Here is a 13,956-nt window from a genome sequence, read left to right on the forward strand (position 1 = left end):
CGCCCGTTCTCTCTTCAAAAGCTGTTCTGCAGAAGTTAATTGACGTTATGGGGCTGTGCTGTGTTTTCCCGCAAAGTAGGCTTGGAAGTTCATGCACACTGTCTAAAAAGACGAGCGTAAAAGCTGGGAAATTTGGCGGTGGTGGGGGAACCTTTCAATCCAAATCGAGCATGCGTTGATTTCTTCTTGAAGAAGGAAGTGAAAGATGCTTCCTTCGTGACTCTCCGTCTTACAGATGCTCTGGTCTCAAACTTCAGGCTGTGCGATGATGCTTTTAATGATGATGAAATGCTTTCATTTCTCTCTAACCATGATCTTAATAATACCTTTTGGTCTTTTAGAGCAAATACAGCTGTAGAGCTGAGTGTTGGGTGTAGGATGAAAATTCGTGTTGATTTTTTGGATTGTGTTTTTGTCTGTTGAGGCTGCGGTAACAGAAACACCATAGTCTGGGTGGCTTATGAACAATAAGAAATGGATTTCTTGGTGTCTGGTGAGAGCCCACTTCCTGGCTCACAGAGGGTGTCTTGTTGCTGGTTCCTCACATGGAGGAAGGGGTGAGGGAGCTCTCTGGGGTCTCTCTTCTTTTGAATTTATTTTTTAATTGAGATATAGTTGAATGTGTCCCATTCTTTCCAGAAAGTTTTCATTCCCGGGAACTCACGGAGCCCCAGTCCAAGCGCTCTTAGCGGGGAAACGTGCTGAGCTATCCTGGAAAATATCTTGTTTTCACTCTTGCAGTTTCTTTGAGCAATACGTTGGCAATGTTTCAATAAACTGTGCGGGGATGAGTGTAGAAAGCAGAACCTTATATGTAAAAACTCTTTGAAAGCATCGTGGCAGATAAACAGTGGAGAAAGTGTTGCATGCCTAGTGGATAGAAACAGTAGCATAACTGTCTGGTGTCCAGTACTGTCCACCCCCCAGCCCCCCTTTTGCTGATCTATTTGCGTGCCAACCAAAAGTCAGGTGTGTGTGTGTGTGTGTGTGTGTGTGTGTGTGTGTGTGTGTATGTGTACACATTTGCGTATTTATAATTTTCCTCATACGTATCCTTTAAGAAGATGGAAACCCTGCCATGGCAAGAAAAAAAAAGATTTAAATTAGTATTGAAATGGTCTTGCCAGGCTGTCCAAAATGTCATACACTGTATTTTCACAATATGAACCTTTTCTTCATTTCACGTAGTTTGGTTACACTCAGGGATACAGAACGTGTTTTTTTTTTTTTTTTAACTTTTAATTTTATTTTGGAGTAGAGTTGATTAACGATGTTGTGACAGTTTCAGGTATACAGCACACTGATTCCATTATACATAGATCGGTATCTATTCTTTTTTCAAATTCTTTTCCCATTTAGGTTGTGATATAATATTGAGCAGAGTTCCCTGTGCTCTACAGGAGGTCCTTGTTGGTTATCCATTTTAATTATAGCAGATACAGAACCTTTTTTTGGTGGGTGGAAAGATTAAGATGATCATATAAGCGTGTGTGAAAGGGTTTAGTGGCTAGACATTAAAACAAGTCTTAGGAACAAGTGGACACAAGTACAATGATAAAGTATAAAATTTCAAAAAAGTCAGACCAACTAAGCATCTTCTTGTGAGAAGGTTGTATTAAATTCAGCGTGTGGTTTGTTCAGAAGCAAAGTGTCAGCACCGTCTCCCTGAGACGTGGTGAGGTTTGTCCGTGGAACCGATTGCTCAGCCAGGTGGATGCCCGGGCCGGCTTTCACTCTCTGACGACGGTTTTTCTAACACCGTCTCCTGTGGGCTTGTCTTCCCTAGGTGGACCTGGCCATCTCCGTCTCTGAGATTTCCATCGAAGAAAAGGCACTGAGTCCCGATGAGGAGCGGAGGAAGTGGGAGGAGGGACGCATCGACTACCTGGGGAAGGATGCGTTTGTCCGGATTCAGGAGAAGCTGGACCGCTTCCTGCAGTGATGGCACCATGGCGTTGGGTGGCCCTGTTCCATGAACGTCTCGAATCCTTTCCGAGGGAAAGACTCTTCCACGATGTGCCTCTCTTTATGGTTGACCAGCTTGCGTGCCTCATGTCAGTCACGTGGTCCATCCAAAACCCAGCTCAAAGGCCTGTGTGACCCCAGCTACCCATGCCTCCTGGGGGTTCCCCAGGAGGTTGCATCTCCTTTACACCTTGTTGGCAAAAGGGAACAGGAATAACCTTCTGGTCAACCCTGGGTCTCTGGTCTTGCTTGAAGGAGCTCAGGATTCTGTCCTGGGCAGGTCCTGCCGTGTCCGTCCTACGTAGGGTTAGATGTCACTGCAGAGTTTCTGTCCCAGTGCCCGTAACACGAGGAGAGGTATTGAGTGCCCTGGGAACCTTTATTCAGTGCCTTGAGACTTTGCAGAATGAAAAGTCCTTCCTGTGAAGATGCAGCAAACGTTCGGATGCCTTGAGTGTGACTCCAGTGTGGACTTTCCCAAGCATGGCTGAGAAACACCACAGCTGTGGTTCCTCTTCAGCAAAAATACCCAAGAGGACTTGCAAGTGCATTGACAGGTGCCCCATGGAGATGTGTCAGAGATATTTGGAAGGAAGATTCCAGCTGGCTTGGGAGAGGTGACCGCTTCCAAACTGGTTGACCTACTGGTGTAGAAGAACCCAGGGTTTACGCTGAGGGGTGTCTGGTGGCCGTGCGCTCACGGTAGCTGGATTTGGTCGAGGCTGTTTCGAGGCAAACCTGTATGCGGCCCAGGACACCAGGCTGCCCTGTGCTGGGTCACACTACCTCACTTCACAGTATGGAGTCACTCTGCTCTCCAAGCCGTGCCAACTCGGTTCTTTCGGGACAGTTCTCCGTTCGATGACACTAGACGCTTTATCCCATGAGAAAGCCTCCCCTCCAAAAGCATCCGGAAATGAATGCGGTATGTTGGAGTTTCTCCCAGGGTCATTGCTGGTTGCCACCGTAGGATAATTAAAGCCGGATGTCAGTCGCTGTACTGAAGAGAAGGAAATGTAGTTTTTAAATGTTGGAATGGTTTATCACGCGTGTGCAATCGAAAGTCATGAGTTCATTAGACACAGGTGTGGAAGAAGCTTGAGAGGGCTGTGTTCAAATCCATCTGAGGTCTGGGTGGACTTCTGGGGCTCGTTGTGGCATTCACGTGTGTGAGGTGTGAGCTATGGAGGGGTGGTTTCTTTTTATCTATGGGTGAATGATTGGTCGTCTTGGTTGGTTTCACACAGATGATGCTTCAGGGGCTACTTGGAAATAGCCCTAGGGACATAGTCCTTGGGTGGGTTGCATGGGGTGATCACCAACCGTTAGAGTTATCCCATAACTTTGTGTTGGGGAAGGAACGTCTGTGCTCTGAGCCATAGTGTTGGACTAGAAGAAACGGGAGCCTGAGTCTGGCATCCGTGAGAGGAGGGTTCCAGGAGATGAACATCTGAGTCCGGTCCAGCTTCTCTGGAGAAGAGGATTCTCCAGTGCCTATGGTCGATCGCTCATTGGCTAAAAGTGTACGCTTAAAATGGACTTCTGCTGCGCATCCTAGGGTCAGTCCTCACGTTAGTCAAAGGCTAGCACACTGCAATTAAAATTTTAAGACAGCAGTGGGGTCTCCTTCGGATGTGTGTTGGGGTGTGTTCCGAGCCATTGGGATAACACAGGCATGGGACGCCTTCGTCCTGCCATAAACTTAAATAACCAAATGGGTTTTTTCAGAATGGGTGGTAGCAGTAAAATGAGTAGAACTGTTTACTTCTTACCCTCGGAAATCTCATAAGTTCTCTCCAGGCATGCTGCCTACTCTTCTAGCATTGACTCGTCCATTTCACCCATCCATCCATCCATCCACCTATCCGTCATCCCTCTATCCATCCATCGTCTATCCATCCTTTCATCCATCCATCCACCTATCCGTCATCCCTCTATCCATCCATCGTCTATCCATCCTTTCATCCATCCATCCATCCATCATCCATCTATCCACCCATCACATGGTTTTTTGAGTTCTCTCCAAATGGCAGGCACTCTGACACGTGCTCAATCAATACATGAGAACGTACAAGAACCTGTAAGAACATTTTAACGACGTCTAAGTAATATCCATCCAAGAGGTGTACTACGAGGTTATTTCCTGAAGAATGCCAGTGCCAGGATTCGGGCTGTGTAATGTCAGGACTGCAGAGTGAACATAAGTTGAATCCTTGAGAGATGTGATTTGACCTATACTATCACTAATATTTTGGTACATAGGAGTTTTTTTTTTAAAAAAACACATTTAATTGTTCTAGAAATATTATCCAGTTATTTTGGGGCAGGATGAAATGGCAGGTGAAGAAAAAGCATTTCCAGAGGTATTGACCTGGCCGGCTGGATTAAGGTGTGTAGATTTACAGGAACACAGCAAGTATTTTTGTTATTCAAGGTCACTTGGTCACATCCTGGCGCTGAATGCACAGGAGTCATCCTAATGCTGCTGAGTTTCGGTGTGGAAATGCGAACAACTTGAACTAAAATAGGGTTTCTTTTAGCCACCACACCTGAATTAGGAAAAGTAGACCAATTCTCCTTCCCGATTTCATAGATCTCTGCCCTTTAGAGGACCATGCCATTTTTACCTTAGTGTCTTAAGGTAATGTCTTATATACCACTACTGTCTTAGTATTTTTGGTTGTTCGGGTTTTTTTTTTGAAATTTATTTATTTTATACAGCAGGTTCTTATTCGTTATCTGTTTTATACATATTAGTGTGTACATGTCAATCCCAATCGCCCAATTCATCCCACCACCACCACCCAACCCCCGCTTTCCCCCCTTGGTGTCCGTACGTTTGTTCTCTACGTCTGTGTCTCTCTGCCCTGCAAACCGGTTCATCTGTACCATTTTTCTAGGTTCCACATATATGTGTGAGCATACGATATTTGTTTTTCTCTGACTTACTTCACTCTGTATGACAGTCCGTAGACAGCACCGATTGTTAACCAAGGTAATGAGCAGAGAATCAGCAAGTTTACTATAATAATCAAATTGTATGATTTAAAAAAGGGGGAAAAATGGGAAGGAAATCGCAAAAAGAGGTGGCATATGTATACATATAACTGCTTCACTTTGCTGTACAGCAGAAACTGACACAACATTGTAAAGCAACTATATGCCAATTAAATTTTTTTTAAAGTTAAAAAAAAAAACAACCTAGCACTGGACTGTCGCCAGAACAAACCGCTAATGGGGGACAGAAAGATGGGACTTGATGTCACGTAGATACTCACACAGCTTGGGGATGGGGACAGACATTCAGAACACGGAACAGGATGGGCTAGTGCACAGCACGGTGATGAAAGCTGACGATACTGTATTACGAACTCGGAAGTCGCTAGGAGAGTAGATCTTAAAAAGTTCTCATCACCAAAAAGAAAGGGCAACTATGTGACCTGGTGGAGGTGTGAGCTCATGCTTGGTGGTGACCGTTTGGCGAGATTTATAAACATGAAATCAGGGCTTCCCTGGTGGCGCAGTGGTTGAGGGTCCGCCTGCCGATGCAGGGGACGCGGGTTCGTGCCCCGGTCCAGGAAGATCCCACATGCCGCGGAGCGGCTGGGCCCGTGAGCCATGGCCGCTGAGCCTGCGCGTCCGGAGCCTGTGCTCCGCAACGGGAGAGGCCACAACAGCGAGAGGCCCGCGTACCGCAAAAAAAACAACCCATGAAATCAGGACTTCCCTGCTGGTCCAGTGGTGAAGACCCCGAGCTTCCAATGCAGGGGGCGCAGGTTGGATCCCTGGTCAGGGAACTAGGGTCCCACATGCCATGCAGTGTGGCCTAAAAATAAATAAATGGATCACAGAATTTCAAAAGTAAATAAATACATGAAATCATTATGTTGCAGCCTTCAACTTACACCATGTTTGCACGTCAATGATAATAGAGCTGGGGAAGAAAGAAGAAACAAATCACACGCATTGGTCTCTGGTGGGTCCCCCACCATGTTTGGGCTTGACACCCCCAGTCTGCGTGATACATGCACGGATTTCCTGGTGGGGTTAGTTAACTCTGCCGGCTTGTTGCTGCTTGTTATGCGAAATAACTTTTCTAGAAGGCCACTCCTTGGTATCAACAAAACGCACAAAAATATTTCTCTGGCCAAGTGCTTTGTAGGAAATGTTGAAAGACATGCCCTTTTAGAGCAGTTTCTCAAGGACTTTTTTTTACCCCCTGCCTTTTCCCGTAAGTTCTTGGAATGAGTCCTTTACTAAGTCATCCAAGAACTATTTTTCGATTATTTACTGTTCAAGGAACCAGGAACCTCTACAAGAGATTTGTAAAAATATAACCTTGGCAGTTTGGGAAAAGACAGTAGGAAAACAAGTTGGGAAGAAACCCTTATACTGCTTCCTTTTCAAAGCAATCTGCTCTGGTAGGTGTCCTTCTAAGAGACAGAAGAGGAGAGACCCCGACACAGAGGAGAAGCCCCAGGAAGACAGAGGCAGAGACGGGAGGGATGCGGCCACAAGCCCAGGGACGCCTGGAGCCCCCAGAAGCTGGAAGAGGCGGGAAGGACCCTCCCCTGGAGCCTCTGGAGGGAGCGCGGCCCTGGGACACCTTGACCTCAGACGTCTGGTCTCCAGGATGGGGGAGGATGGACTTACAGTGTTTAAAGCCTCTGGTTTGTGGTCATTTATTACAACCACCCCAGGAAACTAATACACACACTCTGTCAGCCTGTCTAGATCTCAGCTCTTCATCAAGACTGTGTCCTCCTCCAGAAAAGCTTTTCTAGACCTTCCAGGTTTCAGTAGTGGGCCAAGACCAGTATAGAGAGCGCCCAGTATTGGGGACCAGATGTGGACCAAGCATTTGATGTCCCTGATTATTTCATCTTCCAATACCCTGGGCATGGGCACCTACTATTTCCCGTAAGGGTCTGACCAAGTGCAAAGGCAATGCCTTAGAGAAAGGATGGTCTTTTCAACAAATGATGCTGAGACCACTGGACATGCATAGGCACAATGATACAGCTTGATAGAGGACTCTTAGAACGCTTGGGTGGGTCTTCTTGAGCTGCCATAACAAAGCACCCCAGACCGGGTCCCTCAAACAACAGACATTTATTTCCCCCTGTCCTGGAGGCTGGAAGTCCGAGATCCAGGCGTGGGTAGGGTTGGTTCCTCCTGAGGTGTCTCTGTTGGGCGTGTAGATGGCCGTCTTCTCCCTGTGTCCTCACAAGCAGAATTGAGGACATCTGAGCAAGAAGGATGGATGGCACCCATGCCCGTATTCTGGTTACCATGGTTACTCTATTACTAGAGCTGTATGGTTGAGGGGAAACAGGTAAAGGGCACATCGAAGCTCTGGTGTTATTTTTATTTCCTACAACTGCACGTGAATCTATAATTATCTCAATGTAAGAAAGTTTATAAAAAGAAAATAGACAGCTGTATCCATCTCATGCTATAGTGGCATCAACTGAACTTGAGTTTCAGCGATGAACCCAAAGACATCATGATGAAGAAACAGAACAAGAAATTTGCACCCAAGACTGCTTGCTTCCAAACTCATATTTTTAACCACCCTGGAAAAAAAATAATAAAACCCAGTGGATGAGGGTTCTGATTTCTCCATATTCTCACCAACACTTGTCATTTTTTTTTTTTATTCTAACCATCCAAATGGGCGTGAAGTGGTATCTCACTCTGGTTCTGATTTGTAGTTCTCTAATAAGTAACGACGTTGAGCGTCTTTTCATGTGCGTATTGGCCATTCCTGTCATCTTTAGTAAAATATCTGTTGACATCTTTTGCCCATTTATTAGATCATTTGTCTTATTTTTTAAAAATTTTTATTGGACTATAGTTGATTTATAATGTTGTGTTAGTTTCAGGTGTACAGCAAAGTGAATCAGTTGTACCTATACATATATCCACTCTTTTTTTCTTTTTTTCATTTGTCTTATTATTGAGTTGCATTCGTTTGCGAATATTTTCTCCCAGTCTGCGGTATATCTTTTCATTTTCTTAATGAGTGCTTTGAAATTTGATAAACTCTAATCCACCCCGACAGATCAGGCTTTTGCTACCTTATCTAGAACATTCCTTCCTAACCTAAGAGGACAAAGATTCTCTCCTAAGTTTTCTTTGGCAAGTTTTGTCGATGTGTCTCTTCTGTGTGGGTCTCTGGTGCATTTTGAGCTCATTTCTGTGCACGGTGTGATAAGGAGCTAAACTTGTCCTTTCGCATATTTTGAAAATCCAATTATGTCAACACCGTCTGCTGAATCCTCCACTGCGTGTTTTAACAGGCTGCCAAAGCCCTGTGAAATTTCCCTAGTTTGGACATTTGAGTGGGTTCCCCAGACCCTGCAGAGCATACTCACACTCCTGCAAAGCTTTCCTTTAGAGGTATTGATGGGGGAAAAAAAGCACAACCTAAAAGGTGAGAATTATGCTTTATTCCGTGGACTTTGTGAGGACGGAAGCCCTGGACACAGGTTCTCAGATCGCTCTGAAGGACTGTTCCCAAGAGGTCCGGGAGGAGCCTGGATAGATAGGAGATTAAAAATAATAATAATAATAATAATAATCCCAGATAGCTGACCATGAAAAGATGACTGCTAATTAAAGAAAAACAGACATCTCAAGTGCGTGAATGTAGCGCTTTTCTGTGTGTGGGGAGATGCAAGAGTCTGGGCTCACGGAAACCATCCTTCTGATGTGCTCCTTAAGTCTCTAAGGCCAGGGTCCTGTTGTTCTCCACCCTGAATCCCCACCGTCGGGGGCGCTACAGAGGCTGAGGGCTGCAACATCCTTTGTTTCCTGAGAAGGCAGGTGACATTCTTTGCCCCCAGAGGCGGAGGAGACGGGGCAGGAAGACAAACGTGCAAGCCGGCCAGTAACGGGGGTGGGGGGGGGTAGGGGGGGTGGGGGGTGGTGGTCGGGAACAGCCCGTGCACAAGCGCCCCACTGCCCTGCCCGTGGACAGGGCTCTGAGAGCGAGTGAGCTTTCCAAGGGGCTCAGGCAAACCCTTGCTCGGGCTTCCCTGGTGGCGCAGTGGTTGAGAGTCTGCCTGCCGATGCAGGGGACGCGGGTTCGTGCCCCGGTCCGGGAAGACCCCACATGCCGCGGAGCGGCTGGGCCCGTGAGCCATGGCCGCTGAGCCTGTGCGTCCGGAGCCTGTTGCTCCGCAATGGGAGAGGCCACGGCAGTGAGAGGCCCGCGTACTGCAAAAAAAAAAAAAAAAAGGTAAGGCCCAGAGACGGGCGGGATGCATGAGTGATCACACAGCTACCCCGAAGCACGGTGGGGGTGGCCAGAGAGCTGGGGGTCTCGGGGCTCCGTCTCCTGTCTGGACCCCTGTCCCCCTGACCATTTGCAGGCTATAAGGTCACGTCCAGCATCACCTCACTTCTAGGCAAGGAGGGAGAGCCTGTGTCGCTATCACAAACCCAAATTGAGTCACCAGGCTCTCAAACCCTACCCTCGCCTGCAGACGAAAGCGCGAAGTGTTTAACCACAGCCAGAGGATACCTGTGGACCCACGTCGCCACGGAATCCTCCAGCTGTGCTCCCTCCGTGAGGGGTGCCTCACTGTCTGATGATTTAGGACAAAGGTCAGCAACTGATGGACAAATCTGACCCTGGGTCTATTTTTGTAAGTCCCTCTGGAGCAAAGAATGGTTTTCACGTTTTTTTCAAGAGTTGGACAAGATAAACAGAACAAAAAGACGGATATGTAAGGCGGACCTTATGTGGTCCACGCAGCCGACCAGAGTCCCGTGTGGCCCCTCACGGAAAAGCACTGCTGATCTCGACCCCTGGATTTGGAACAAAAAGGTCTTCCAGCGTGTTTGGTACGTATTTCTGACACATACCTGGCTGCCAGAAAGAATTAGATGGGACTGACTTACAAGAGGAGAATGGCTTACGCCGGAAGGGTGAAGGATTTCATAGCAAATCACTGAGAGGTGAAGTTAAGGATGGTGTCCTGGGCGTGGCGTCCTCCTGCCTTGAAACCAATGGTAGTTTCTCTAATCCAGGTGAGTTGTACACCTGTCACCTTATGAGCTTGTGTTGGCAGAATGCCTAGACAGGGTGTGCCCTGCTTGCAGACGGGCTGGTGGGGCTGGTGGTGGATGGAGGACCAAGCGAGTCAGCAGGTTGTGGAAGAATGCCAACACACCTAGTGGACGATGCTCTTGGGGTCTAGCCCCACAGCTGGACGAGGCATGCAGCAACGCCCATGGCCAGTGGCCTCAGTGTTTTCCTCAACGAATCAATGACTTAAATGAAGACAATCCCAGGACTTCCCTGGCGGTCCAGTGGCTAGGACTCTGCGCTTTCACTGCAGGGGACACAGGTTCGATCCCTGGTCGGGGAACTAAGACCCCACAAGCTGCACTGTGCGGCCAAAAAAATACCAAAACAAATTAAGAGAACCTCCTTGCTGGCTATAGGGCGCCCCCCGGACCCTGCTCCCAATGTGCCTGCATTTGGGGTAGAAAGAGACAAACTACAGACATAAAATCACAGAGGCTGTTTCTACAGGTGGTGCTGGGCAGTCAGACCCAACATCTTGGCGGTTTTCAAGGTCAATCCAAACCCACTGGCCACAGAGGGGTCGACTTGGATCTAAATTGTTGCTTGCTTTGGTCAAAAGCTAGGAGATGATGTTCCAACGGAAGGGTTTCCTTGATGTAAAACAAGATAGTGGGACCCTAGGACCAGCCATTGTACTCCTGGTTTCTACCCAAGAGACATGAAACAAGCTGTGTCCACACAAAGATTTGTACAGGAAGGTTCGTAGCAGCATTATTGCTCAGAGTGAAAAAGTGGAAAGAACCCAAATGATCCATCAGCGCAGGAATAGATTCCAAAGTGTGTCGTTCCCATAGCAACCAAGATCCCCAATGCCAAGCTCATCTACCATTGTCAGTAGAATATTCGGTTTAAACGCATTCGCTGCTTTGAATTCTCAAGTCCTCAGAAGCAAACACACAGTGAGTAGAACCGCCAAAGAATCCCTGGACAGAAAAGAAAAAACAAAAAACGCACAAATAAACGTCTCTCCCTTGGAATGAAAAGTCGGCCTTTCAAACCAGGTTGCTGGGAAGGTGTGTGTATTTTTCCACTATATTAGGATTTAACAAAGGACGGCCTCCAGCTTTCGAATTCTTTGGTCCCAAAGACTGCCTAATCCCACGTGCCGCAGGGAAGTTGAACGCGCTAGCTTTTGGTTTTGAAGGTCCTGGTCGGCCCAGATTCGGTTTATTTCACTGAATGCATGCAGGCCTCCACCTTCCCATCGCTGTGTAAGTAAATTCTCACTGCAGGACGGGCGCGCCTTTCCCGCGTCTCCGCTGCGCTCCGGGGACGGGTCGCGGCCGGACAGCTGGAGAGGGGAGGGGGCGCCCAGGGGCGGACGGCGCGTATCCTGGAGGGTTTGGGGAACACCGCCACCCTTCCGGGGGAGGAGGGGGGGCTGTCCCAGTGCAGGAGGGGGTGCAGCTTCGTTTTGGGGTGGAGGGGACACGCCGGCGCTCGGGATGGATGTGGGGGGGGCGTGGCAAGAGAATATAGGAAGGAGGATGTGGTCGCGCTGGGGGGCCGCCTGGAGGAGGGAGCCTAATGGGTGGCGCCCTAGTGAGTGTGGGAGGGGACGAGGCCGCGCCGGGGGGGCGGGGACCTGGGGGTTGGACCGGAAGTGTATGGAGAGCGCGGGGAGGGGGAAGGGGAGGGGAGAGGACCTGGGAGTTGGACCGGAAGTGTATGGAGAGCAGGGGAGGGGAGGGGCGGGGACCTGGGTTTGGACCGGAAGTGTATGGAGAGCGGGGGAGGGGCGGGGCGGGGACCTGGGGGTTGGACCGGAAGTGTATGGAGAGCGGGGGGGGAGGGGAGGGGAGGGGGAGGGGCTGGGCCGCTCTCTGCCGGGGCGTGGCTCGCCAGGTCCCCTTCCTCTTCGCGGCCCGCCCTCTTTTGTTCCGTTCCCTTCCGGTCTCCTTGCCACCCCCAGGCCCCCGTTTCGTGGGGCGAGCACTGCCCGCCTGTCCCCAAGCGCTTTCGTCCCGCGGGTGTACAGGCCAGAGAGCCGGCCTCCAGCTGCCTTTTGGTGACTCCCGTGCCCCCAGCCCCAGGATCCAGTAGGCACCGGGGCGCAGGGTCCCGCGCACCTGGCGGTGGGCGCGGCGCGTCCCGTGTGCTCCGTGGGTGCCCTGGCCGAGCGCAGCCTGGAGTGCAGGACTTGGCCGCGAGCGCTCCGTGTCTTGGGCCCGCCCACGAGATCCGGGGTGTGGCGTCCTCTCCCTCCCTAATCCGCTTAAAGTCCTGGGGCCTCCGGGGAATTGCTCTGGTAAACAGGTTTTCCTGGGTGGCTTTCTCGGGGCGGGCACTCCCAGGAGACTGGGGCCAGGAAGGAGCCGATTAATCCTGGCCGGGGCTGGGCTCGGTGAGCACACCCCACCCCCCCGGTCTTCCGCCTGCAGGCTGGCCACCAGGATGTGAATCCAGACTCACGAGGGTCCAGGATGCCAGCCTTCTACTCTATGGGAGAGGCGTTTAAATGTGGTAGCCTCGTTGGCCCCTCAGCCGACTTTCTGTGTGTGCGTCTGCGGGCCCGTGGCAGTTTGCCTGGTGGTCAGTGTTTACCAGATGGGCATTGGAAATCCGTGTTAACCAAAAGCCTGGGGCGTAACGGGGTGTTGGAATTTACAGAAATGGGGCTGGAGATTCTGTTTGGAGCAGAGACCTTTGCCTTTTCATGGGTAGATTTAGTTGGCTTGTTTTTGACGGGGTGATGGCTTTAGCTGGATTCATTCTTGGCCGTTGTTTATTGCAGGCGCTTTTATCAGTGGAGGACTTCTGGGGAAATACCACACAGATTGAGGCCTGGAGGGAGGGGCAGGAAGCCAGGAGCCCAGGAGCAGCTTTGCATAGAATTTGGCAAGGGTGGAGACCAGATTTGATCCGTTGAAGAAATTCTGCATTGGAGGCAGTCAAGATTCCCCAAAACTGTGCAGAACAGGAGCCCTGGGGACACTTGGGCCAAGTACCCAAACAAAATACAGGCTGTCCTGAGGGTTTTGGAATGGCAAAGAGGGATGGGGGTCAGGGAGCTGCTGCCCCGAGAAGTACTATTTGGGGGAGGTTGCATAAGCAGGTAAGAAGGAACCAGGCATGGCTTTGTTGACATAAGAGAAGCCATTTTTGGCCTGAGCCATTTTGGGATCTAAGCCTGGCCACTATGCTTGCCCTTGAACAGGTCTTAGCAATGAATGATTTTTTTAAAAAATTAATTTTTATTGGAGTATAGCTGATTTACAGTGTTGTGTTAGTTTCTGCTGTACAGCAAAGTGAATCAGTTATACGTATACATATACCCACTCTTTTTTGGATTTCCTTCCCATTTAGGTCACCAGAGAGCACTGAGTGGAGTTCCCTGTGATATACAACAGGTTCTCATTAGTTATCTGTTTTATACATAGTATCAATAGTGTATATATGTCCATCCCAATCTCCCAATTCATCCCACACCCCCCTTTCCCCCTTGGTATCCATACGTTTGTTCTCTATGTCTGTCTCTATTTCTGCTTTGTAAATAAGTTAATCTGTATCTTTTTTCTAGATTCCACGTTTGTTTTTCTCTTTGGGACTTACTTCACTTTGTATTACAGTCTCTAGGTCCATCCATGTCTCTGCAAATAGCAGAATTTCATTCTTTTTTTATGGCTGAGTAATATTACATTGCATATATGAACCACATCTTCTTTATCCATTCTTCTGTTGATAGACATTTAGGTTGCTTCCATGTCTTGGCTATTGTAAATGGTGCTGCTATGAACATTGTGGGGGGGGGTACATGTCTCTTTTGAATTATGGTTTTCTCTGGCTATATGCCCAGGAGTGGGATTGCTGGATCATATGGTAGCTCTATTTTTAGTTTCTTGAGGACCGTCCCTACTATTCTCCATAGTGGCTGTATTAATTTACATTCCCAC

General features: G+C 48.9%; 1 protein-coding gene across 3 annotated transcripts in view; it reads left to right on the forward strand.

The window, feature by feature from the left end:
- Window positions 1-3,508, forward strand: part of LOC137217845 (glycogenin-2-like) — a 35,603-nt gene extending 32,095 nt beyond the window's left edge. For all 3 annotated transcript variants that reach the window (XM_067724816.1, XM_067724818.1, XM_067724817.1), the window contains one exon: window positions 1,787-3,508. In XM_067724816.1, the coding sequence (XP_067580917.1) occupies window positions 1,787-1,942 (156 nt within the window). In that variant the 3' untranslated portion in view covers window positions 1,943-3,508. The remainder of the gene's footprint in view (window positions 1-1,786) is intronic.
- The last annotated feature ends 10,448 nt before the right edge of the window (window positions 3,509-13,956 follow it).

Source organism: Pseudorca crassidens, chromosome Y (assembly GCF_039906515.1).
Source record: "Pseudorca crassidens isolate mPseCra1 chromosome Y, mPseCra1.hap1, whole genome shotgun sequence".
Lineage (NCBI taxonomy): Eukaryota > Metazoa > Chordata > Mammalia > Artiodactyla > Delphinidae > Pseudorca > Pseudorca crassidens.